Here is a 27,189-nt window from a genome sequence, read left to right as displayed (position 1 = left end):
GCGCTGTAGCAACTTGTTGTGTCTCAAGAAGACATAACGCAGTTAGATATTTTGAGTAGCGCACCTTGGAAACGCGTGGGCTACCTTCATCGCGGTCATGCTCGTTTAGTCATCTTTCCGCGAACCTAAAAACTTGGCCTTCGACTGGACTGTTCGCGGTTTAATTCACTGGACGAGTCGTGTCGCGGTGGAAACTGTGCCAGCAAAATGGCACAGCTATTTTACGACGCACCTTGGGCATGTAACACAGAATTTTATTTCATCGCGAGTTTCACGGCATAGGTTGATGGATCAAAGTCGTACCAGTATCATCATCCCGTTAAGAAGGCTTTGATGTTTCGACTGCAGTCATGATATAACTTTGTATTCCTCTCAATAAATCGTTTGAGTGAGAAGAGAGAGAAGCTTTAAAGCGTAAGCTTAAAAAGACTGATGTTAAAAAATAATGATAAAATAGATTGTATTACATGAGAAGTTAGATGTACAGTCGAAAGATGAGTCGACGTTTGTGCAGTTATTTGCCGCTTTAACTAAATATGTCGAGAAAACGATCAGTTATTTCCACGCGAGAGAAAGCTATTAATCATAGAAATTTTCGCAGTAGACGAGCGATAATCAGTAGAAGATTTGTTACACCCTATTCGCGTGCTTCCGCATGGCAAGTTGACAGCATTCCATATCTGTCACCGCGCCGACAGCTCGTCGAAGATAAGACAGGCTCCGTATACATAAATATCGCGAATACTTTCTATCGTCTGATAAGAACCGATGAAATGAATTTCCTCGTTGAACAAACGTTCTCTTCATCCTTGAGCTAACTTAATCTTCCCTGATCTTTCTCAATTTTCTTAAATATCGACAGTCATCAAAATATCTCCGTTAATCGAAAAGATACGCTACTCTTTATCCAGAATGTAATGCAGAATGTAATGACACAATCGTACAATTTTATTCCGCTAACGTATCTAACCCTCTCTGAGCAACAAATTAATCATCCGGTGCGCAATAGAGAACTCAAGGCCGCGCTCGCGTTCATTTCATAACATACCAGCCCCGCTTATAACAGTTTTTATTTTTCAATTGCACGTCACTGATATCTCGAAGACGATATTCCTGGGAAAGCAGCTCATCCACCATGCGTCCCGAAATAATCGGTCGAAATTCACCGAGCACAGGCAGCATCGTCCAAGGCCAGTCGCGATAATAACAAAAAATCTATCGATGACAGTGAAAGAGAGACACTAGGTCCTGTCTAGCAGGGGATGGTCGAACGAGGAAGTTGTAAACCTTCAAGGAACCCGGCGAAATGGGGTTCGAATGGTGGATCCGAGCGTGAAGCCAGCACGCTGCTGTTCGTGTACCGCTTGAATGCGAGATCGACACTTGCACAACACTCACGAAAATAGCACGACGACGAGCTGACACGATGGCCAGCGAAAGAGGAAAGGACGAACGTACGAAAAAGAAGCTGGTGAAAATGCTAGACGGACTCACCTCCAGTTAAACACATTCAGAGTCGGTTTATCGAGTTTCTTTGTCGTCGACGAACGAAGGAAGGTCGCGGCCCTCGTCAACACGCTGAGCACTGGATGTACACGGTGGATCGATGGATCAGCCACTGGATATATCGTTCACCACTTTGCGTTCGGAATCCCCGAATAAATCCCCCGAGGCGGTGAGGAAGCCAGCCGGCGGCTATCTCGAGACTGCTACCAATGCCAGCCGCAAGGCGTCCCGACACCCTCCACGCTTCTCTTCTACCTCTTCTTCTTCTTCTTCTTCGTCTTCTTCATCGTGGCCCACGTCGTCTTCTTTCCTTTCTTCGTTTCTTTCACTTATAACCGTGCGTTGTGCATCGACATCGCTCTGGCATCCTTCTAGTCGTCGTCATCCTCGTTCATCTTCTCTTCTTGAGGTAGTTCATGGAACAACGCACCTGTTGTTCGATGCACCGGTTTCATCGAAATTTCGTTTGTTGGTTCATGTCGTTGTAAGCATTGGCCGAAGATTTATTGAAGAGAAGGTTCGTGGAAATGGAAAAGTGATGCAGTGCAAAATCGAGGATATTTTGAATTGAAGGATTAAGGAAAAAAGTATATAGGAATCTTAAAAGAGAAGGCTGACGATCTAAAGTATTGTCGTAATGAATTTTCGTTATGGAGATTGGTAGATATTTTATCGATAGAAATGGTAAATAATGTAGAATAAAATCGGGGAAATTTGGAATTATAGAAAAATTAGAGAAGTAGCTAGTAATCTTAGAAAAATGGGTTGAAGATTTAAGATAGTATTGTACTTGATTTTAGGAGACAGTTTTGCTAATGATACGATAGAAAAGTATTCGTTTGCAGAAATGGCGACCTTTGGTATTCCTCTCTAGCTGTACGCGAGCCAAGGGTTCTTCGAGTAATTAACGAGGGATCGTTACACAATTGTGAATTATCGACAATAGCCATTATGTGCGTCTAAAAGCGTGCCCCTTTTTGTCGTAAACATTAACTTCTTCTCCTTTGCGCAATTAATTTCTTATCGCTTCGCATTTCGAATCGTGTTCGTTGAAGTAGCTGTACGCGCGCCAAGGTTCGATTAAATAATTAGAAATACTCGATTACGCAATTGATGGGCATCGATCGATTTAAAAATACTATCCATTTCACAAGTATAATTTGCGAGTCTAATTCGTGCGATCATCGACGTCTTACGATCTAGCAGAGATTTAACGTGATTATTTTATTATTTTCCAAACTATCCCAAACTGTACGCACTGTTCGTAAACAGAATTGTTTTGATGTGACGAGCGCTTTGTCATCGTCATGATGTGCATAGAATTCGATCTATGGCATTGGCGCACCTACCTCTCAATTTGCTTTATCCTTAATCGTGTCGACAAATAAAATTTATTAATTATTTTATAGTATACTTATTTATAAATAGGAAACATGAAATTTTCCAATTTTGGATTCTGAGGGAAAGCAAATAGAAAGCGCGAATCACAGAATTTTCAAATTTGGCGCATTTAAGAACCGATAAAAAGCAATAGGAAGCATAACTCATAAAATCTTCATATTTGGTGCATCCAAAATTCGACGAAAAACAACAGAAAGCATAACTCACAAAAATTTTCAAATTTTCGTGCACTAAACGTTCGATTAAAAGTAATAGAAAGTATAGATCATACAATTTTCAAATTCACAAATTTTTCCTTCCCACCTAATCTTTCTTCCACGACACTATGCATCCTCTGCACTATAATTAAAAATTTCAGGGTGGTTCAGAGAGTGTAGTGACGCGAATTATCTGCACCATTGGATACGCTTGCAATATCGTCGACGAGGCGGACGAACGAAGATCGGTTGTGCTTTGGCTGGTTCTAATAATAATCGATGCCTAACGTGTCTCCAGGGATTTCTCTCCTGGTCCACAGCTGATATGTCCGTTGTATTTGCGATGCGTTGTACAGACCATAATTTCTACGGCAGCCAGTCTATAGCTGCAGTCAGTCGTCCTTTTTGCTATTCACAGCCGTCTTCTGTCCGGCGCCGATGGTACTTCGACGGATCGTTCGGAGTCTATTTGTGTTCTGACTTGGTTTTAATACGTGCACCACATGGTTTCGCTGTCGATGTACTTTTACGACCGGCAAGATATGTCCCGTTTTTCTTCCTGCAACTAGACACCTGTCATTTAGTACAGACAAATCACAATTAGCCCTTTTCAGTTTCGATGAAGTATTGGTATAAATAAATTCGCTTACGATGTCGCATACTTGCTGTTTCTTCATCTTATCCTGCAATAATTTGAGAAATATACATATATTTACAATTAATATTAATACATATATTAATACAAATATGATATTTCATTCACATAATTAGAGTTTACACAAGTAAGTTCAGACAAATAGATTCCATAGGAAGAGTTAATTTCATTTAATATTGAAATAACAACATTTTTAAGTTATTAGGATTTCGCTGCAATGAGTGAAGTTTAGATAAATGGGATTTTAGTCTGAAGCAGTAATTTCCCGTAGAGACGTTATAAAGTCTGCTCTTTTACTCTCTTTCACTGTCCAAGTACAACATAAAATATCACTTTGTCGCAAATAAAGCAGCTACAAGTCTTACATTCTCAAGTATCACCTTAAAAAGTCATTAATGTCATACATATTGCATCGTAGAATTATTGTGATTGCTAACGCAATTATACTCCAAAAATGTTTCGCATGAAGCGGCGCTAACCGAGACGGAACGATAAAAAGATTGAAAGACTGCGTTGTGCCGAAACGACACACGCGCGGCTATAAGTTCATTTCCGTGTTATTAATGCAAAGATGCCGCGTGTAGGACATTCGTACATAATATCTGACTAATTGAGGCCGACGCGTGTACTTGGCGATCCTCCAAGTCGCTTTGATCGCACGTAGATCGACCCTATGCGAAAGCAACACGCACACGGCACACACGTACTCACACGTCCCTGTGGAACATGTTTCTGTAGATTTAAGTACACGCTTGTGCCATTCGAAACGAGCAAATGGATCGAACTGAAGTTTGTAGTCTTTTCACGATGCTCAAAGACCACTTTGCACTGAAACCTTGTTTAAAGAAGGAAATAGAGGAATATGAACAATCGTTTTAAACCCGAAGAAACATTTCCATGATTTCAAAGAGAATCGTACATCATAGGTAATATTGTCATTTTGCTGGAAGTAAATATGCGAGGAAATCGATTTGAGTTAGAAACCTTGCAGTAGAAAATTATTAATTATTTCATAATCTATCGTAATAAAAAAATGTATTTCTTTAACCAATAGTCCCTAAATTTTAAGGATCTTTGATAAAATTATTCTTCGCATTTATTTCTTACTATGCAATAAAAACAATGTAAAACCAATCCTTCAAGTTGTGACATTTTTAAACGGTAGAATTTTATTAGTAAAAATCGTGACACTCGCATATTAGAAAATAATAATTCTCGTTTTTACGATTAATTTTTGCAGATATTTGAAAAATCGCCAATTCTTGAAGTGTGTTACTCTTCCTAGTGAATCAACGGTAACGACATGACAAAAGTTGGTCGTGGAGAAACGAGCATCGAAAGTCGCGCGAGCGCTTTCTGCGAACCTTTCTCGAGGATATGTCAACGTGTTGGAAGAACCGCGCGTGAACGACCATTTTTCCTGTGATTTATTAACGATACTACCGCGAGACGTTGACACAGGAGAGGCAGAAAACGAAGGGGAATAACTGTCATGAATCGACGCGGTGAAGTACGAGCTTAAATCCATCGTGAGTACGCCGATTCAATGGCACCAGCACCAATTTTTCGATCGATCTACCTCGCGGAGGAATGCTGCTAACTTTATTCAGGTACGGAACAAAAACAATTTCAAATAGAAATAATATATCATCGATCCTTTTTACAAAATAAAAAAATGCGGCTGAATAATTTTGCTAACCAAAAAAAACAGATTGACCATGATCGTTCCGCTACTAATCAGCGCAGTTGGCGTCGAAACCAATCCCGAAAAATTATCGTTCGTACCGTCAGAAGAAAACAAAGCAGTGGCCCAATCGCATCGACAAGGTTCTACGTTTTTAAAAGAGAAATCCGTTCGCGATGAAGACTCAGGTCTCGTAGAGAAGCGGCAATCGAACAAGAATAGCCGATATTCCAGCGATCAAGATTCGATAGTACGTCGTGGTAGTGTCAGTTTCATGAAGAACAGGATCCCGAGACAAGGCGGCGGAGGATTAGCGCACAAAATGGCTAAGGATGCGCTCAAATCTCCGAAGATGCAGGAGACTATAAGGAAGCTTTCGCGAGTTGCGCCCAAAGGAACTCTTCGTGGGAGTATTAAAATGCCAACAGTATCGAAAACTGGCTCGAAGGTGGCCGAAGGTAGAAGACACCGGAAAGTGTTGAGACACAAGGGACAAAGAAAGAAGAAGAAGAGAAAAAGGTAGTGAAAGAAGTTGTTACTCTATCGACATTCAGACACGTAAATATATTTGGTAATTACGTACAACAGGACACATCTAGTTGATTTCAATGATCTTGGTATACAGTAGAATTTATAGGAACGAAATTTTAGTTAGCGGCAGTTGAATCAACTGTTCGTTCGTTCAAGTTATCTGAACGTGAACTTCCATTACACGAATAAAAATTCACTAATAGCGGGGAGAATCAGGCTTATCCTATCGTATGAACAGTCTAATCTCCGATAGGGTTCATATAAATGGAATTGCTATATTGTCATATAATTGCTATATTTTCCTGTTTTTCAGACATCACCGAAAGTTCAGAAAACAGCAACCTGGTTTGTTAAAGAGAGGATCCTCTAAGGTAGGTAAGCTTCGTTCATCAATTTTCCACTAATTATCATGGCCTCCCCAAGCGGTCAATTTGACTACGCATCGGATAAACGTTCGAAAAATATTCCTTTACTCAGAGAACGTTGGACACCGAAAGGGGCATTAACGTGTTAACAAAGAAATCAAACGGAAGGGGGAATTCTATGATTAAGCATAATCCAGTTATTCTCGGCGAGAAATCACGCGACGAATTGTCCACAGAATCGGACATCGAAGTTAGCGCCGTGAAAGTCGACGACAGCGATTACGTTGATTTTTCCTCGCCTTTGAGTACCACCCAAAAATCGCATAAGATCGAAAGCGAAAAGATGATCGATCGTTTAATGAGAACTACCACGAAGGATCCGTCGAAAAAGAATCCAGGCGACCAAGGGGTCGAGTATTCGGATTATTATAGCGACGACGAAGTTCTCCAAGACATCGCCGCGAATAAAATTCCGATACAGCTGGCCGAGTCGAGAAATCTTAATGATCGATTCGCACGACAAACGATGAATTTTACGTCGCATCGTAGCAATCGGATCAGACACTTGAAACCTTACTATCCGGATTACAATACTCGCGGAAGAGACCTCAGGTACAAGGACGACGGTGTCAATTACCTTAATAATTTTCAGAACTATCCGACAAATGAACGTTTCTCGAGACTAAATCGGAACTCCCGACTCTTTGGAGCAGATGATCCTTTTCTCAGTTACGGGATCAATTACGGATCCTCGGAACATCAAAACGAAAATTTCGACGCACCATATTCGGACAATACGGCAGAAATTCCGGAACACTCGCGAGTAGCCGAGGATAACAATTTCGATTCGAATGAATTAAACGACGAAGTTCAACAACCTGTTGTCGAGACGCAGAATCCAGATCAATTTAATTATTGGAATCAATACGAAACTCCCGAAGAAAACCTGCAGAACTTAAATCTGGACGAATCTCAGACTCTGAATGTAAACGAACCGATCGAACCGCAAATTCAAAGTTTAAACAACTACCAACAGATAGAGGCAAATTTGCCACAGGAAGGAAACTTCGAACAGAGTATGATAAATCAACCTTTAATAGATAACACGAGGATTCCAGGCGCGAAAGGAGAAAATACGGAAATTGGTACTCCACTTAATTACTCTCCTCCTCAATCGTACAGTAATCAAGAAAATCAGCAACATGACCAACAAGTAGCTCCGCAAAATTTCCCAGTACAGTCCAGGTACAATCTTTCGACAGTAAACGTTCCCAGCGCGATGGACCAGCCTCTTGGAAAGGTCCTAGAATTCCTAGGAATTAACGTCGATGGTGGTAATCGCAAACAAAATCCAAGTCTGAACGAAAATATTAATCATCAAATATTGCCTTATTCCAATACCTACGAAAATGGAATACCGGAAGAACATTTTATAAGTCCAAGTTACTTAAAGAAGAAACCAGGCAGAGAACAAACTAGTTTTCACGAGGATGACAATACGAGAGGATTGGAACATCAAGCAATTAGATACAGAAGCAGAAGTAAGGCGGAAGAGGGAAATTTTATGGGGCAGTCGAATCGAAATGGAATATACAACAATGATAATTTGGCACGTCTGGACGATGGTAGGGACCCTGGTCATAATACGAATACTTCCACCGCGGTGCATAACACGAAAGAGGTAGCCAGTGAAATACTCAGTACCATAATGGACGAACTGGAGGAACTGAAAGAAGTTCGGTCGAAGAACAACAAGGGGGAAGGTAAGATCGAGTAAACTGTGCATAATGTGTAATGTGATGTTTCGCTAAATGAAATAGATGGCCTGAAGCTTGGCTATCCCTGATATGTGAAACGAGCGATATTTTTAGGCTTACCTTGCCGTTTGTCAGGGTCCTGGTCAACGGCTCAGGCCGGAATGAAACTGGATATGAGGGTCGTGAATCGTACTATAACCGTGAGGCTTTCCGACCTCACGTCACCGCGTTTACACGATAGCTTGCTGAATGGAACGTGGAACATATCTGGTCATGCCCCATTCAAACGTGGTTCGCCATTTACCCTCATCGCCACCAATAATTGTACCAATTCCATAGCCGTCTTTGTTGGTATGCAATTTTACGAATAATTGTATTTTTTGCATATCAGTGCTTTATTCGTAATTATTTATGAAAGGAATTATCCTTCCTTTATCACAAAAATATGTATTTTTTTCTAAAGACATTAACTGCTACGTGAGTGTTGTATATTTTAGCGTGATAGACTAAAATCTTCCAATAAAATGGTCTCTGATGATATCTAACATTTATAGAATATTTTGTTGTAAGAAAAATTATTAATTCAGATATATCTATCATTGAACAGATCAAAAGTAGTTTTCTAATTTTCGAGTTTTTAGTAATTTAAATACCAAGCAGAGAAAAGTTCGAAATTGAAAAATATCATTAAAAGCCGCCGTTGCATGATCAATGTGCTAAATAAAATAACTGAAAGTAGAATACTGACATACATCGAGATTTGTGAATACGTAAGTCGTTAATGAAACTCTGTTTAGGTGCTTGCAGGGTGTGCCAGGGTATCGATACCATAGCAGGTGTTTGGTCCGTAGCTCGACAACCAAAAGATTGCAAAGACTTCCAGGTATCCACGAGTGTCTTCAACGATATTTTCCGCAAAACGAAATTGTCCAGTTTGAAAGAGAAACAAGGCGCGAATTCGACGGAAAATGCGACCATGAAGCATAAAAAGAGGAAAAGTTAGGGGTAGTTGAACCTTCTGAAATCCGTATGACGCGGAAGATCAATGGAACAGGTAAGAAAAACGTTGGAATTTCGAGAGATGGAACTACGATAATGGAAATGATGATCGATCCGCGCGCAGTTAACGATTCGTATGAAAATAATGTAACGCAACACATATGTAGTAACACGTATACAAGAAAAATGTAGAATACTTTGTATTATGATGTAAGTAGCCTCTAATAAATATGGCGTTTTGTACTGCGTAATTTTTTATCACGGTATTGTAGATTTACAAGTTCCCTGGTTTCTTGGTTGGACGTTTATAGATTTTTAATTTTACAATGACCATAGTTTTACACGTTTTCAAAAAATGTAACAAATATTTTTATAATATCGATTCGCGTCTTCCGAAATATTGATGTATCGTATCGAAGCCTAACACGTAGATCTACAAATATTGCAAATAAAAATTATTTATCCTCATAGCCAGATACATAGCGAAGAATAGCTACAATACCTTCAGCAGACCAATTTGTTCCGTAGTGTCTGGAGTATACACCGGGATTGACATGATCCGTTCACCACTTCCTAGCGCGTAGTCCCTTATATTAAAATTAGCGAACCTATGCATGGCGGTTTTTCTAAATTAATATTTCTCCCACGGAGAATATTTTAATAAAGAAATTCTTTTTCATCTCACCCAACTTCCACACACTCTTTCGTATCCGTTTCCTCAGGAAGCGGTTCACATACGACAATAAACTTTATGTTAGAGTTAATAGACTGATCCAGCATCGCGCATAAGATCCTATTTTGCAACGGGTACTTGTCTTCGTGTACTCGAAACTCTGTGAACAATGCTTTCTCAGCCCGAAATTTTTCCAGCAAAGAATAAAAAAAGAAAAAAGAACGAAAAAATCGAAGAGATTACTATCTTACTTCTTCTAAAATTATATGTTAACTTTTGGTTTGGTGGTTGCGGTTTCTTCACTGAAACCGTTTCCATGTCAGCTCCACAATAACCCAGGAAACAATATTCGATGTAAAGGAGCTGATACTCTGGATTCTGCATTACGGAGCTTTTTGGGAATAAAACCAAATTCATGATTTCGATGATAATTGAGTCCTTTCCAAGCTGTAATTAGTATTTCATGAAATTCTATTAACTTCTGTAACCTTAGTGATTGGAAAAATGAATTGGTAAAACATTTTAATTCGTACGTCGTTGTCTTTATCATCAACAATATAATCAGATGACAAGTCTTCCGTAAGCGAGTCTGAAATTCATTTTTGTAAATAATCCTAATCTTTGCACATATAAATCAGGGTAATCTTGTTTCGAATTATAAATTGTTATACATGCCCTTGAAAGTGAACGAAGTGCGTTCTTTATATTCTTGCCAGTTTTTATCTGCGATCACGTTGGTCACCTCGGAGATCGAATCGGCTGATTTTGTCCGCTCTGGCGCATCGGTTTTACTCTGAATATATCCGCGAGATCAAAATTAAAGGCTGGAAGAACAGCAAATAAATGATCTTCTAATCTTACGTTTGAGAGGAAAGCATTAAATTCCACCACGCTTGGTCTCCCCATTTCAGATTCTTCGTTTGACTTCTCTGTAGTTTTCGTAGGCTTCGATCTATTCAAAATCATGTCTTTAAATCTATCTAATGTTTTATTTAAAAAATGCAATACTTCTCTACAATCTCGTTCTCTGTGGTTTTTTCGAGCGTGTCATCCCACTTAACCGTAAAAGTAGATTTATGTTCATCCGTATGGAGTTCCCCGTTCGAATCTAAATTGTCAGTTTCGTCTACGCTCTTTTTCACCACGGTGAAGGAAGCGTCGTCATGCTTAAACTGCGTTGTCGACAAAGGGACATCAGTAGAATTTTCACCTAAATAAAACACGTGATCGATTGAGTCTATCCTATGTAGGAAACGTTTTATTACCAATTATTTCCTCGTTCTGTACTTGATTCGTCAATATAAGTAGGCTCGATTATGCTCATCGTTGTTACATCAGGCAATTTTCCCGGATCTCTATACTCTATTTTGGAATTTTCATCCTTCAACATCAACGGATCGTCTTTTGGTGGAACAACTTCCTCCGATTTCAGCGGTTTCTCTGGAATCAGCGTTTCCGGCGGTTTCTCTGGAATGAGCGTTTTCAGCGGCGGTTCTGATATTATACCGTATCTTCTTTTGAACGCTTCTACTTGCTCGATGTCACAGCTTAGTCTGACCCATAGAGACAATTGACCAAAATTCATTCCAATCGAGCAAGGGAGTACACTGTTCACGGGTGTGATATAGTGAAGTTTGTTTTGTGGATAGTCCAATATATCTTTGATGCAAAGCTTCCCTTTGGCTACCATGTAGTTGTCGTTGTCGTGAAACACGTTCACTTGGAAGGTCACGAGTTCTAGAAGAATGTAGTTGAAGAAGGAGAATAGGTCCGATATTCGATAGACGAACGACGAATTGAAGTTCAGCTTGGGACATTTGAGCGTGGGCGTGTAGGTTGTATCTTGATTCCAAATGTTCCAACTCACGAACAACAACACGTTGCTAATGTCCTTCTCTCGGAAAAGGATCTGCTTAGCCTGACATACAATAAAATTTCTCATAAAATTACTTCCGGATTATTTTATTTCATATTAACGAGTTCATTCAGTACTAACGGACGTGGAAAGCTGTAAGGATACGATATGAAGCTCCACCAGACCCTGACCATCCGCGATTACTAACGGAAATGAATCAGAAAAGACACTCGTAGTATCGACACACTCGTTTGGACAATCGGCACTGCAGGAAGAGTCTACTTTCTGGACCTCAGATTTAGGTCTTCTATGTATAGGTTGGTATCGTATCGAGTCAATATCTTGCACGTGCTTCACGATTTCATTCACCTAAATGTTCGTAGTACGAGTTTTATCTTCTATCGACATCCTATCGGTTTCAGTCGAGTTTTAATTAAATTGTAATCCTTACTGGTATCCCACTCACGGTTTTTTTACACCTATCTAGGTATTTGATGTATTCCTGTAACGATTTATTGCTGGCGGAAGAGGTATTTCTGTTCTGCACAGTCTCACGCGTTTCCGGGGATTTGTACGGACCAGATTTGTCGTCCTGCAACTGACTTCAAAAGGTGACTTCATGAGTTTCGCGAAACGATCGAAGTTGTTGAAGTTCGTTACCGAGAAATGTTCAATGCGCCTGAAGTTCTTGGTATATAGCAGTTTCTTGTAGATGCGAGACAATCGTTGTGTAAAGGTGCCTTCGAGTCGATCAAGTCGTTCTTGTTCTTTATTGCCTGTCCTTTACATTGCATTTGCGTATTGTTGAAGTGGCACGTAAGCGGTTTAGTGGAATTACAGCAACATCGGTCACATTGTGTATCTAGATTGCACCTCAGTAAGCTGCTACAAGTACAATCATTGTCATCAGAGACTTTAACCGGCCGACTATAACTCTGCACATTGGGTAATAATTTTCTCTTCGGCTTTTCTTGTTTACTGTAAGGATTCGAGCAATATTTTCTTGTGCTACAACCAGATCGAATCGAACTCTTCGCAACACTGCTTAATGTCGTATTATTGTTGTTGATGTCTTTCACGAATTGATACTTAATCGGTGGAATTGCACGATACAGAGTGTTGGCTTCATGAGGTATCATGTATGTATACTCTTGAAGAATATTAAACAATACGGATAATACTGTATTAGGATCCGTTGACTGAGAAGCATTGTCTTTTTTTTGCTGCTGGAGACCGACTTGAAAAGCTGCGGCTTCTTGAATTCCTTGTACAAGTGTCCCTATGTCACTGTAACACAGTGTCTAACGATAATTACTGAAGATAGAATATTAGAAATAGAAAATGTTCGATTACAAAAGGGAAATAAAGTATATGAAGGTACTATAATACGAAGGCATCACTTTATTACGTGTTTTATTTACCATAAACCTTATCTATATTTTATTGAAATATAATCAAATACCATTATTTAAACGAACACATGGAATTCTGCCTAAAACATCTGGAAGCTCCAGAATTTTGCTGCGTCACAATTATTAATATTGACTATGTGCGTTATTCGGAAGATCGTAAAATTCGTCAAATCTTCCAATTCTAACGAACAGGACATTGAAATATTTTGAATTCTCTAAACTCTGTCTATCCTATCTTAACTAAACTAGGTTCATATGAATATATATACAAATACAGCGTTGAAATAGCGCGAGGAATAATCGAACAATTTTTGTCAACAATTAGAGTCACCGAAGAGCAGTTTCTCAAGCGAGACAACTTGCCTGTGTCTCTGATTCTGATCCATCACGTCACTGTAGTCGGCATCGGTAGCCATGTGTTTCTGATTAAATTTCGCTGCATCCGTAGATGTGTTTATCTGTGCTTGTTCCAGAAGTTTCAGCATTTTATCTGGAGTCAAATACTTCTCTGTAACTATTGCAGGATCTGTACTTTGCGTCGCAATTTGTGGTTCTTCCATTTTCGATGTTTCTTTTATAGGTGTTATAATCTGCAGATCTTTCGTGTCTACGGTGGTTACGCCGGATTCATGTTCTGTCTGCACCGATCTATCCATCAATTTAACAGATTTTTGGATTGCATTCGTAGTGTCTACATGTGATGATAGTTCGCAACATCCTTTGCATTTCTGCTCTTTCCTAGCGATATCCAACTCAAAAATCTTTTCGAGCGCTTCGCAATATTCCACTTGAATATTGCGAAGAATATTGCATTTTTCCACTTGAATGCTGGCATCTTTGCGCGATTCGCATCTGTCGATTATCATTGGTATCTTCGTCTCGGGTTGTTTCGTCGATATTGGCGTAGTCTTTGTCGTTTCCTGTTTTTCCGTCTGCGTCTGAAAACACTAGAATAACGCGTTCGTTACTTTCATTGATGCTTTGCAAATGTATCTTCATTATATGTAAAATATTAGAATATCAATATTAGAATATCAAAATTTATTTAGTTGAGTACCGAGAAAAAAACACTTACTTAGTTAAAGAAGCAAACATCTGAATTGTCAGGCAGAAGACCAGCATTATTGATTCAGAAAAAAAATTACACACTGACCGTTAACTGTACCGTTAAACTGTCTATATTCTTCTGTAGTTCTTCGAGTTTCCCGAGTAACTGTTCGTTCGATGTTTTCAGCGCCACGATATTAGCCTGTTCGGTGTTAAAAGCGGTTTTCAAAGTTTCTTGATCGTGAAGCTGCTCCGTCACTTTTTTCTTTAACTCCTTGTTCTCAAGCTCGACTTCGCCATATTTGGAGCTGAGGTCGATGAGCTCGCTGTTGTGCTGCTGCAATATCTTCATCTCGTTTACCAGGTCCTTTATATGCTCATCCTTCTCTCGCAGCGAGAGTTGAGAGTCCTTTGCCTTTAACATCTGTTCGTCGATCTCCGCCACTCGTTTCTTCTCTGTCAGGAGCTCCGTCGTAATCGTTTCGTTGTTCCTAATTACATATTTATAACATTTTCTATTTTAGTTACTCGACTTCTTATTTTATGAATAAAGACAGTGCATTTACATTTGATATTTAACATTTATCTGCTAGGATCCAGGAGATAGATACTTATAAGATAAAATTTATTTATAAAATAACAAAGGTTGAGGAGAGAAAGTTTAATTACGCGTGAAACTTGTGTTGGAGAATTTATAAGTTGTTTCATGCATAAAAAAAAAATGCATGCATAAGAAAAAAAGAGAAAGGTAAAGGATGATAATGCGATAGGTGGAACGCGATTCACATACAGTTGGTCAAGTATTGTTTAGAAATATCGTTGTTGTGCATGAGTAAAGGGACGTTAAGCGTACTTCGTCTTCTCGTAAAGCTCCCTCTTCAAATCTTTGATTTGCGCATTCAACGACTCGTTCTCGTTCTCAGTGGCTATTAGCTTATCATTCAGTTGCTTCATTTGTCGCCAGACTCTTATGTACTCAACATTCTCTGCTACCTTTTCCCTTTGGTTCATGACTGTATAAGTAGACAATTCTTCCTCTAGTTCAGTTATCCGATTAGACATTTCTTTCTTCTGCGCTTCCAATTCCTGCTCACCAAATACAATTTTCATTACCTTTTATATCATCTCCATCCCTAATTCTAAATTTAATAAATGACAAGGTGTTTGTTCTTCGTTCAATCATTTATAGATATATAAATAAAAATAACGAATAAAACAGAAGGAACTCATCGATTGCTATTACCTCGATTTTATTGAGATTACATCGCGCATTGTCGTCGTCAATACAGTGACAAGATGGTATCTTAGTGCGGCTGCTTTCACTTCGGCATGTTCTAAAACGAGGATCTCGACTCAGTGATCTATCACGATATGCCGTGGTATGAATCATAGATTGCTTGTAATATGACGCTATGGACTTACGTGCGTCCAGACGAAGGCCTCGCTTGGGGATTACGACTTCTTGATGACGATCTACCTGTTATTGTATGACTCAGCAATTGATTTCTTAGCACCGAGACTTTATCTTTCAGCTGGAAAATCGATTGCAACATTATCGTATTAGTCGCAATAGTTGTCGACTTGAAATCTTATTCACTCTATTTTCAACCTATTTAGCTTCAAACAGATCAATGGTTCAGAAATGACTTCCTTAAGGACTAGAAGATAGAGTTGTTTTTCTCACTTCTTATTTTTCAATTCTTTTTTATTGACTTTGGAAATTTTTAATTAAAATTGGAGTAGAAAAATTGTAAAAAGGAAAAATTCAACTTTTACCTTGGAGTTCTCAAGTTCAAGAGTGATTATTTTATTCTTATCCTCATAAACGTCTAAGGCAATTGTGCATGATCTTGAATTGCCAGTTACTCTCATCAGCTTTGTTGTCAATCGTTTGATCTTATCTTCCTGACAGTTTGTTAATTTTTTTAAGTTATTTGCTTCATCGAGCAGTCGTAAATATCTGTCTTCCAGTTGGTAACGATCGAGCTTAAATACAATGTGTCGCTCTCTGGGATCTTTAATTTGTTTCAAGTAAAAGTCATAAATTAAAAAAAGCCAAGTGTAATATTATTTTAATATTCCTGTCAGATACGAACCTATACTACTGCGACAAGAATCCACACAAGAACCTTCTCTCACAGGCAAAATGTCTCGATTTGGATCGTCAGCCATAATTTCAAAATTCCACTATATTACCTAAAAAAAAACTACGACAAAATAAATTATTAATAATTATTATTAATAATAACATTCGTTTCTGATCGAAATATTCAAATATTTGAGCAAAAGTGCCAAAATTAACAAATTTGAACATTCCAACATTTCGGAATTTTTTAATACAAAAGTTTCAATGTTAAAGATTACATGAACTTCCAAGTTTAAAAATTGAAACAGGCATATTGTCATATTTTATATAGCAGTTCGTGTAATTCGAACGCGAATGCGCGTTATGTTGTATTTTAAATATGAAGCTCCTTTTTTTCTTGTTTCGAAGTCCGTTCAAATTTTGGCGGGCAAATAGACATATCCGGCGGAGATCTTTCAATAAGGAATGATTTCTTGATAAGAGATTTTACATGTGTAGACAGAAATATCTTGATAAAATGCTCTATCGGCTTTTACCGAAACCACACCTGCCTAAAATTGTGTATAAGAGAACACAAACGCTATTCGAGGGTCATGCTCGGTAAGGTTCGTTGAACACAGTGGTTGTCTCTGAACCAAATGACTGAAATTCTGTCTTGAATTATATCCTCATTTCTCCTCTATTACAAATTTTATTCTTTATAGAAAAAAGAATGTTAAATAAATTATTAAATATATTTTAACCACAAAAACAATCTATGTCTCTTCCTTGTATAATAATAATAATAATATAAATATACATAGGTATATAATTTCATAATATTACTGCATAAGGAAATATTTAAAATCGATTTATACAAATATTAAATTTCAACAAGAAAAATCAAAAGCATTTCGTATATATATATACATATATATAGCACTTATAAAAGCAAATACAATAATTGAATTATTTAGCTGGCATATGCATCACACATATGCGTATTTAAAATACGTGTTTCGTCGGAATATGTGGAAATGTAGGAAAATATGTATGTCATAGAGTTGATTAAGAGGAAAGAGATACGTATCCCCTTTGTGATGCGTCACCGGGTATATGGGGCAGTGCTTCGATACGCCGGTACAACCTGCACTGCACTAACCTTGGTTTGACATCGTGGAGTGTGCGTGCGAGAGAAAAGTTAAGATGGCGGCGGATGGAGATGTGATCCCTGATCAAGAAAAAGTACGAATAGTTTCGGACTTTATACTGCATTCACCGCCGGGCGAATTCAACGAGGTTTTTAATGATGTGAGAGTCTTGTTGAACAACGACAACCTGTTGAAGGAGGGTGCGTCCGGAGCATTTGCTCAGTACAACAAGGATCAGCTCACGCCTGTTAAGGTACATCATCGACCTCTCTGTGATGAACTTTTACAATTTTTTATGATAGTATCCGGGGTATCGTTTAGTATCTGTGGTAATCGAAGATCACACTATCTCAGGAAAGTGTCGGATCGAATTTCAATGGCTAGTAACGGTCCTAATCGTGCAACACGCGTTTGGAATTTCGACAGGTGACGTTGACTTTACAGTGAAATTGGAGCGCGATAATATTCACCTGGCTAATGTGATTGTTTACCTAATGTATCCTTAAATCGCTATACTGCAGTTGCTATGTGCAAATCTTAGTGGAGTTTCGATCGAAATCGTACGCTGCAGTAGGGTTAATTATAGTTACATTTTGTGCTCATTTTAATAGGAAATATTTGAGATTGATCTATAATAATTTCTATTTCTGGTTCAAGCTTAGTTTCATTTCGAAATTTGAAAATAATATTTATTTTGTAATTCTATGAAATAGATTTGGTTAAATTAAGGTTAGATACTAATTTATTTATAAGTGTATTTATATGATAAAATTTTTGACATTTGTGAATCTTGTGTTACATTGGTCAATTTGTTTCTGTTTTTGACTTCAGATTGATGGAAGCGAATATCCTGCTCTTATAACAGAACACAATGATTTAGGTGGACAAAGGTTTTATGATGCTCGCAGTAAGCAAAGTTTTAAATATGACCATCTTAGAAAGGAAGCACAGGATTACGAACCATATGAACCAGATCCTGTATCTGAACCATGGAGATCGGCTCTACAAGATGAAATAACAACTTACACTCAAAGTCATTACAGACACGGTGCATGTTCAATTTTTGGAAAGAGTCAAGGAGGTATAGTTGTTTTTTTTAAATTTCAGAAAATTTTAATTGTTTGAAAGTCGCAATTGTCAACAAAATGTGGTTTATTCACTTACACAGGTAATATTACCCTAACGGCTTGCATAGAAGATCATCAGTTTCAACCTAAAAATTTTTGGAATGGCCGTTGGCGTTCTGTATGGACTGTTAGTTTTAGTCCAAGTTCTGGAAATGCAGAATTAAGAGGTAGCCTTAAAGTACAAGTTCATTACTATGAAGATGGAAATGTACAGCTTGTCAGTAGCAAAGAAGTAAAAGAAAGCTTACCGATCTCAAATGAGAAACAAACAGCAAAGGAATTAATACGGCTTGTTGAGGAATCAGAAAATGACTATCAAACTGCTATATCGGAAAATTATCAAACAATGTCTGATACAACCTTTAAGGCCCTACGAAGGCAATTACCTGTTATGCGAACGAAAATTGACTGGAACAAAATTGTATCGTACAGTATTGGCAAAGAGCTTAAAAGTCAATAGAAATAGATTTTTTATATAATATTAAGAGAAATAATTAAAATGCGCATTTTGCTGCATGGGTGAAGTCTGGAGGTGTGATGTGCATGGGAGCAAATGTAACAATGCTATAAGTTTGGTTAAACATGTTTTGACTGAAACTCATGCATGCCACTCAAGGTTCCTCTGGACCCCTAAATGTATCTTGTTAATAACAAAAGTAATAAAAAGAAACATCACTGTAGCTATCGATTTTTTAACAGCAAAAGAGAAAGAAGTACAGATATTTTAACTACAATATCTTTTTTTACCAAGCTTTTTAAATTCTGTATTAACAATTTCTAATTGCATAAAAAATATTTTTGCGATTACATTTTATTTCTAATGAATTTTATTATCAAATGCTTTGATATAATACTGGGTTTAAATGTAACAGAACATATATATTGTTTATAAACATTCATCTTTACGATTAAAACGTCCATTATTTTACAGTATTTAAGAGATTGATTTATATATTAATCTATATATTATGTGGATTGGTGTCTGTTTATAAATTTACTACTATTTAATAATTTACAATCGGGGTAACGGGGATCCTTGGTCTTACTTTTTGTAAGCACTTTAATTGGAATTATATTTGGTAAACCAAGTCATGTAAAATTTGTAACTGATGGCTAAAATCAAACAAACGTGAAACTTGGGGTGAAATATCGAAATCCGTTAATACATTTATTAGATACATTCAAATTGCATCAATCAGATAGTAATCTTGTACAATAATTATATTTCAGTGCAAACATTTCTAATGAACTGCATTTACTGAATTTGTTGTAATTAATTACATGGATTATTGTCTTGTTGATAATTTGAATGAATAGATAATTCTACTTCATCAATTTTGTAAAATTTATAGTTTATAATCTGGAGTTGAAGTTTAATATTAAAAGATTAAATGCATCCATTTTAACTTATATTGATATCATAATGTTAATAGTCAACATTACAAAGTATAAGTACATGAAGTATTGCACAGTGGGAAAGAAATTGCTGTCTAACATGTGCATGTTCGGTCAGCCTAATGAAACCATCGAGTTAAAATACTTGAATCAATGGTGATTAAAATTTTAATTCATTAGTTGCACAACAGTATAATTTTTTTTAAACACTTAAGCCTTGTAACACCTAAAAAGCACAATAACATGTTTAATATATCTTTAAATGAATACTGTCATGGTTTCATGCTATGTACAAATATAATAGCATGCTGGGGCCACAGGTGATGTCAAAATATACAATATCAAATTAAATCGATATGTCTATCATCGATTCACAATCTGGTACAGAATGCCATTAAGTGTTCATAGCATTCAATACACAAAGCAAAACTTCATTCATTACAAATATTGGTGGGCAAGGCCTACTATTTTTGTCCAATTTTATATTTCATAAAATATAAATTTATACATTTTTGTTAAGATGTATTGTTTTATGATAAGTATGTCTATTATGGCAAATATGTTGCAAAGTTTAATAGTACGGTATGAAATAAATGTTAATCATTGCAACTTGATTTCTGTGTTAATCATATTATAGTTGTATGAGTCATTTGTATCAAATAATGATGTTGAAAAATCTTTTGGTGCTATCGCTTACCACACATTACACAACCAGACATGTATGCGAAAACGGAAACTAACAAAGTACATAATGCATTGTACATTGTAGAATGTAGCCTATAGCCTGCTGGAGCCTTAATCTGTTCACTTTATGTTGAGGGGGTATTATGTACATATGTTATTTGAATGAATGAATGCGATGAAGCACACTACCATTTGACTTTTCAGACCTTAGGATTCGAAACATGTTTGTAATATTATTCATATTTTGTAAGTTACATCGTAATCCAAAATATTTTATTTAATCATGCTATTCGATAATTTTTAGAAAAAAAACTTTGAACAAAATACATACATAACTTAAATATAAGATCATAAAATCATTTGATCAGTTGTGAAGAAGTTAAAAGAAATGTGCAGAGATATAATACAAAAAACTTAGTATACTAAATATTGCAATAATAAAATTTTATATGTAAATATGATGATACACATTATTTAAACATTGTAATTTGTGTTACGTATGTAAATTACAAATGAAGTGTTGAAGTTTCGAATCTTATCAAACTTTACAGAAAATAGTTGCCTATGATAATAAAATTAGGTATTACCTACAATCGAATGTACCGTAAAATAAGAAACGCATGTCCTTATGTAAAAACTTAAACACAGAATACATTTATCAGTTAAATTATGTATTATTAAATGTTATGATTGATTAAATAAAGTGATATAACACTTTATACTTTGACTATCAACTTAAACATCATGTTTAATTCAGAAAAAAATAAATTTTATTTTTTTCTAAATGTACTTTACTTTAGATAATAGTTAATATCAACAAAATTCAAATATCAATTATTGTTGATATTAACAAATGTAGGTAATACAACTATGGAATTATTGAAGGTAGAAAAAAAACACGTAAAAAATGTGTTATATAAACTTTATTTTCAAATTTTATATAACATAAACAACTAATTATGATAAATAAATGCATATAGAAATTCACACTATACTGTCATAAAAAATAACCTTAAGATTTCTCTATTAAAAAGATAAGATAGGACAAAATATATAATACAAAATATTGTATTTGAATTAATTACTTCTTAATATTATTTTATTGTAATTTGTAGTAGTAACCCCGAAAAGCTTTTATTACTCAATGTAAACAATCATAGTGCACATGTGCTGCTGTGCATTGTTTTGAAAAAGTACTTTTAATCTCAACTATGCAATTTCAATGATTAAAGTGCTTACCTTGACTTCATCTACAACAAAGTTTTGGGACACTAATACGAACATTTCAGGATGATTATCTGTTCACATAATTAATAGACAATCTAAAAGACAATTTCACGAATTTTAACATTCACAGCCATGTTTGTTTACAAGCCAGTCGTTGCTAACGTGCTAAGAATCATTGGTCACAAGGTACTGTCACGTGACTATTGACTTGACCGTAGAGTAAGTTGTGTGTCAGGAGTTTGTACGCAGGTTGTGGATAAATTTTGTGCTTAAATAAATTATTTTCAATTCACTATTAACTACGCTGTGATACTTCCTCAACAATGATTTTAATGCCAAAGGAATCCGCAAAATTAATAGATTTTTGTTCTAAGGATGTTTCCGTTGAAGAAGAAGGAATCAAAAATCTTGCCTATGCGGTAAATAACTTTTTACTATTGTTCAAATCTTTTTCATAAATTTGTTGTAATATATTTAAAAAATTAATTATGAAATTATATCATAAATAGTGCTTGAACTTTTTTGTTGCACATTTTTAACTAACTAAGAAATGAGATAAAGAATTTTAGGATATGATTGATCACATATAAACTAATCAATATTCTTTTTTTACAGGTTTTTGAAGCCCTTAACGATCGCAAAATAAGTGTGAACAATTTTTCACAATGTCAGTTTCACCCTTCTCCCGATGATCTAAAGGCAGTCGATTGGATATTTGTCTTGGACACATTGAATTATTCCTTTTGGAGTAAAACAAATTGTCCAAAGTGGACTGTTAATGGCCAGACTGGGTATTTTGCCTTGTGTGCTGCTATTAAGAGAGCTGTAGATGTGAGTTAAAAAGTATATAAAATTATAAACATTATCTTTAGAAGGAAAGTTAAACTATAAAAAATTTAGTTTTAGGAAGATTATCTGTCTTTTATCATGTAATATGTTTTTCACGATCTTTAATTGCTTGACATGTGCACTTTTCTTTTGGTTCAGAAATTATTGATTCTTCTATAGTTTCTGTTTTTGATGAAGGTATAGATTCAGTGAATGGGTCTAATTCAGATTTTGTATCTGATTGAGTATCTTTCTTCTTTTTTACTTTTTTACTTTTCTTTTGTTTTTTTCTTCTTTTTCCAACACTTTCAATTTTATGTGCTTCCTTTTTCTCCATCCTTGCTGAGATTTTCCTCTTTTTCTGTTTCATTTTTTGCTTTAATTTATCTTTGCTTAGAGCCTTTTCTTCATTCCTTTTTTTTTCTTTCTGAAGCGTTTTCTGTATCTGAAACGATACTATATTTTATACCAGACAAACCTTGATATCAATATTGTTTTTTATTGATTATATAGTTTGCAGTCTTAATAATAGAAATAGATAATAGAAATTTTCTTACTTTATCTTGTTTTATTAGCTTAGCTGCATCCTTTTTATCACTTTCCACAAATGATGTTTCATCCTAAAATTGAAATTAAAACTGTAATGTCACATTCATATTTGAGATGATTTTATATTAAATTCATATAAAATACTTCATCATCATCGAAATATTTTTCACAACAAATGCGTTCTCTACTTCCAGGCAAGTGCCTAGCCAAATAACATCTTATATACATTTTTACATCTTCAAAAAGTCCTATAAATAAAACATTAAATTTTATCGATTTGTGAGCATAAATTTTTATGAAATTCAGTAACACATACTTTTCATTCTTTCTGTTTCTCTGTCTACCTTTTCTTGGTATGCATCTATAAATTTATTCCTTTGATCTTCTATGCATTGCAATAGAAACTGTTCCTTTTCAATTTGTTTCTTTTGAAATTCTAATCTTTCTTCCCATCTATATAGCATAAATAAAAAAGTTTTATTTTTCTAACACAAAGTACGTTATGAATTTCATATATACTTCAGTTCTATGATCTTGCGTTTTTCTTCTTGTTCGTGCGCTAATCGCATTTCTCTCATTTTCTTTCGTATACGTTCCTTCCTGTTCCATTCCAAAAGAGTTTGAATTATCTTTTGCCTTCGAATATCTGTTGCTGCTATTTGTTTCTGCTGAATTATTTCTGCATGAGCTTTGCTTTTAATATACCGCATTTGTTGAGTTTCTTTCTTTTTCTGAGCCAATGCTTGTAACCTTTCATCAATTTTCCTTTGTTTCTCTTTCTGCTTTTGCAGCTTCATTTTCTCAGCCATCTTGCTTTGCATGATCGCGGACTTTCGTAACTCCATTAATCTTTCTCTTTCTCTCAATCTAACAGAACGTTGTTTTTATGCGATACCATTCTCAGACAATAGTTTCTTATATATAATTCAACACGTATCTGGTCTGAAAGAACAATGGCGCACAGTGATGCAAGAAAGTAATTTTCCAGGAGACGAAACAGATCAATTTCATTTAATTATATCTATAATTAAGTATCGTGGATTCTTACTATAATATAACTAAAATATTATTAACGTATGTAGCTGAAATTTTTCAATTTTGCAGTTATGTCATTGTTCTTCAGGATTAGCGATATTTACTCGGTGGTTACCTCTTCACTTCTTTCTCAGCCTGTTCTTGAGCATACAAGATCGCTCTCTCCTCGATGGATTGTTTCGTTCTTCTATTCAATTCCTTCTTTATGCTATCACAGTGCAGTCTTCTTAGATACCTTCTGTACATATTGTAATCTTTCAGAGAACATTTTGCATCTAAATTTTTAGTAACGAAGCCAGATCTGATCAAATGCCGAATGATATTCGGTTTGGAGAAGTGAGGAAGCAAATGTTTATCGTGGAGGGAGTCGTAAGTCCATTGTATCTCGTAGCCGTATGGATCGCTTAAATTAAACTCCGCATCCGGTGTGGAGATCCATAGTTCCTCGCCAAGCTTACGACGCGTGAAATTGTAAACACCCTCCGGTCCGGGAACCATTGGGATTTTAGACTCTAACGGCATTACTTTCCATTTTGGTAGTCCAAATTCTGGTACCGCGCCTTTGGGCTTAGGAATCGAATCGAACAGCTTGTCCAGAGCCCTATTTTATATACGCAAACAATTCAATATGAATAAAAATTAAGGGAGATCGAGCTGCAATAAGGAGGAAGTTCCACTTTTCAGTAATTTGAGTGAACCAACAAAAAGTAACTAAAGATCAAGTACTTCTGCGAAATTCATGGTCAATTAATAATACTCGTAGTAATAAATCTTTGCATCTTTGAATATGAAAACCACAGGGGAAGAACACCACAAGCCATATCTTTTGTTTTTTATATGAGAGTAATTTTAATAATTTTAACCTTTAAATAATATCAACATCAGAAAATCAACAAAATTGTACTTATCATATTTTTCCTCCCATAATATTCATATGAAATTTATATTTTTCTTTCTTTTTCAATCCAAACAATTTAAATGTTTGAGCTGTCTCCTTGTTGCTGCAAATCCCGCAATTGATATCATATTCAAGAGTCACGTGTACTCACGTGGGTCTTTTGAGACCAATTATGTCGGTCGAATATTGTTTACACGCGGGGTTCATCTTAAGAAGCTTAGCCTTAAGAAGCAACGTTTCTGACTTGACGTGTCCTCAGAAATTTGACCGTCAATAACATTTTGTGGTTACATGGAAATTTTGCATGTAATATAGGTAAAATGTCATATTCCGACGTTTTCTACGTCTACACGTCTAGCTTCTTTTGTTCGCAAACCGTTTGTCCTGGTCGTTTCAAAAATACTTCAACACGTTGGAGTCTGTGTTGTTTCGAAAGTTACACGATTGTTGAAATTCTACCAATAGCTACGCCATACTTTTTTTTTCTTTTTTTTCAAACAATTTACTTCGAACAGGAGGGGAAACCTATAGTCGACCCCAAGTATTATTCTCAAATAACGAGATCTGAAGCTGAGCATATTTTTCGTGGCGATACTGAAACTAGTATCCCGCTGTTAGACGAAAGAGTTAAATCCTTGAGAGATGCCGGAAAGGTTTTGTTAGAAAAGTATCAAGGTACATGATTGAAATCCCTTTCTTTTCTTCAGATCATAGTTTTGTTTATTAAGTTTATATATAATAAAGGAATCTGGTGCAAAACTTTACCGATCTTTGTTGAAGCAGAAATTAGATTTTCGTAATTAGACGAGCTTATTTCTTTTGTAAATTCCTAATAAATCTTGAAAGAGTGTAAAGTTATACACTAGACTACCAAATTATTTTACACACATGTGATAAATCACATTTGGAATTGAATTTTAACATCCAATTCTTAAAAACATTGTATCAATTTCTTTCTCTTTCTAGGTACTTTTACTAACTGTGTGAAATCGTGTTCGCGCTCAGCCGAAAAGTTGCTGAAATGTATCGTGGAAGAATTCGAGTCTTATCGAGATGAGGCAGACTACAGAATTCACAAAGGTAACGATATTATTGTTAATTCTATGAAAGAGAATTATTTCCAAAAGCAAATGTAATAACAGAGTGTTTGTCTTCCAGTTAGCTTCTACAAGCGGGCACAAATACTGATAGGCGACATATGGGCCTGTTTCAAGGGACAGGGAATTGGTGAATTTGAAGACATAGACTGCATCACGATGTTCGCTGATTATCGTATTCCGCAAGTTCTACTACACTTTGGTGCTATTCGTTATAGTAATACTCTTCTGAGCAGACTACAGTCTGGTGAGTCTATTGCGCAGCTTTTAAATCAAATTCTACATTGTTATATTTTAGAAGGTTTTTAGATAATTTTTTCTAAACGATCTGATTATAAATGACTTGTCTTTTTCATATTTTTTGTATACATAATGTCGCTTTGATATCAGTGTTCAACCAATCACGATATAAATAGAGTCATTAGAGTTAAGTGGCAGGGTTTCCCTATTAGATAGCACAGTATTTAATATTGCAGATATAGAATTAGAAAACGGTAGCGAAGACGAGATCGAAATTCGAGGTTGCTCTATAGAGGTTATCGAACGGGTCAAGGATGAAGTGAGAACTCTAATCGGGCGCTACCCTAATCTAGCGTTAAAAAAATCAGACATTAACGCTATATTGATCGATCATTTTCTATGGGATTATCGGCGAGAACACGCCGCTGAATTAGAAAGTATACCGTTCCATAAAACTAGATGCATATATTACTGAGCATATCACGTGCCTCGTAATTAGTATTTAAAGAAAAAACTTTGAGAATTGCCTATCACGCGTATAATAATTTTACAAATTACATATCTAAATATACGATGTGTATGGCTGTATCATTTTATAGCTCTTCAACAAAAAGTAGTATTTTTATAATTATGAAAGATGCTGATAGAATACATATACTGATTTTATAGTTATACAGACACTTATGTACGTGCACGTATTCAAATAAAATACTCATCATGTTTTAGGAGGTTTTTAAATAATTTCTTCTAAATGATTTCCGTGGTTCTTTCCTGATCCATCGTCTCGATGATCCCTAGTCCGTCCCTTTTA

At 35.9% G+C, this 27,189-nt stretch overlaps 6 protein-coding genes across 6 annotated transcripts in view; 3 read left to right on the top strand and 3 right to left on the bottom strand.

The window, feature by feature from the left end:
- The window catches only part of LOC117239206 (obscurin), a 45,796-nt gene extending 44,094 nt beyond the window's left edge, over positions 1 to 1,702 (bottom strand). Inside the window, exon 1 of the mRNA XM_033504635.1 lies at positions 1,495 to 1,702. The gene's annotated coding sequence lies outside the window, so the exon portion shown is untranslated. The remainder of the gene's footprint in view (positions 1 to 1,494) is intronic.
- Positions 1,703 to 5,009: 3,307 nt separating this feature from the next.
- LOC117239226 (uncharacterized protein DDB_G0283697) lies at positions 5,010 to 9,359 on the top strand. Its single transcript, XM_033504670.1, has 6 exons — positions 5,010 to 5,369; positions 5,471 to 5,962; positions 6,288 to 6,345; positions 6,452 to 8,102; positions 8,211 to 8,447; positions 8,894 to 9,359. Exons 1-6 carry the CDS (start codon positions 5,350 to 5,352, stop codon positions 9,097 to 9,099), a joined length of 2,664 nt encoding a protein of 887 aa, XP_033360561.1. The 5' UTR covers positions 5,010 to 5,349; the 3' UTR covers positions 9,100 to 9,359.
- Positions 9,347 to 21,872, bottom strand: LOC117239235. Its single transcript, XM_033504684.1, is given in 20 exon segments — positions 9,347 to 9,528; positions 9,598 to 9,703; positions 9,781 to 9,928; positions 10,020 to 10,215; positions 10,302 to 10,357; positions 10,444 to 10,579; positions 10,630 to 10,720; positions 10,777 to 10,978; positions 11,056 to 11,686; positions 11,765 to 12,018; positions 12,101 to 12,225; positions 12,284 to 12,910; positions 13,351 to 13,982; positions 14,189 to 14,573; positions 14,936 to 15,168; positions 15,326 to 15,416; positions 15,505 to 15,614; positions 15,859 to 16,097; positions 16,179 to 16,289; positions 21,744 to 21,872. Coding segments are annotated over 19 exon segments (4,401 nt in total). The 5' UTR covers positions 16,255 to 16,289; positions 21,744 to 21,872; the 3' UTR covers positions 9,347 to 9,465.
- Positions 17,283 to 21,223, top strand: LOC117239225 (F-actin-capping protein subunit alpha). The gene is made up of 3 exons (XM_033504669.1): positions 17,283 to 17,551; positions 18,130 to 18,379; positions 18,467 to 21,223. The coding sequence occupies exons 1-3, from the start codon at positions 17,354 to 17,356 to the stop codon at positions 18,883 to 18,885; spliced, it is 867 nt and encodes a 288-aa protein (XP_033360560.1). The 5' UTR covers positions 17,283 to 17,353; the 3' UTR covers positions 18,886 to 21,223.
- On the top strand, positions 21,307 to 27,103 carry LOC117239224 (queuosine salvage protein). Its single transcript, XM_033504668.1, has 6 exons — positions 21,307 to 22,150; positions 22,347 to 22,562; positions 25,557 to 25,716; positions 26,008 to 26,121; positions 26,200 to 26,385; positions 26,615 to 27,103. Exons 1-6 carry the CDS (start codon positions 22,055 to 22,057, stop codon positions 26,851 to 26,853), a joined length of 1,011 nt encoding a protein of 336 aa, XP_033360559.1. The 5' UTR covers positions 21,307 to 22,054; the 3' UTR covers positions 26,854 to 27,103.
- On the bottom strand, positions 23,030 to 25,559 carry LOC117239227 (fibrous sheath-interacting protein 2). Its single transcript, XM_033504671.1, has 6 exons — positions 25,193 to 25,559; positions 24,259 to 24,744; positions 23,628 to 23,975; positions 23,425 to 23,561; positions 23,253 to 23,356; positions 23,030 to 23,179 (listed from the first exon to the last, which is right to left on the bottom strand). The coding sequence occupies exons 1-6, from the start codon at positions 25,246 to 25,248 to the stop codon at positions 23,045 to 23,047; spliced, it is 1,266 nt and encodes a 421-aa protein (XP_033360562.1). The 5' UTR covers positions 25,249 to 25,559; the 3' UTR covers positions 23,030 to 23,044.
- Positions 27,104 to 27,189: the final 86 nt, after the last annotated feature.

The sequence above is a fragment of the Bombus vosnesenskii genome, unplaced genomic scaffold (genome assembly GCF_011952255.1).
Source record: "Bombus vosnesenskii isolate JDL3184/JDL3185 unplaced genomic scaffold, Bvos_JDL3184-5_v1.1 scf7180000013888, whole genome shotgun sequence".
Classification (NCBI taxonomy): domain Eukaryota; kingdom Metazoa; phylum Arthropoda; class Insecta; order Hymenoptera; family Apidae; genus Bombus; species Bombus vosnesenskii.
Note: the sequence above shows the minus strand (reverse complement) of the source record. Positions and strands in the feature narration are given on the sequence as shown.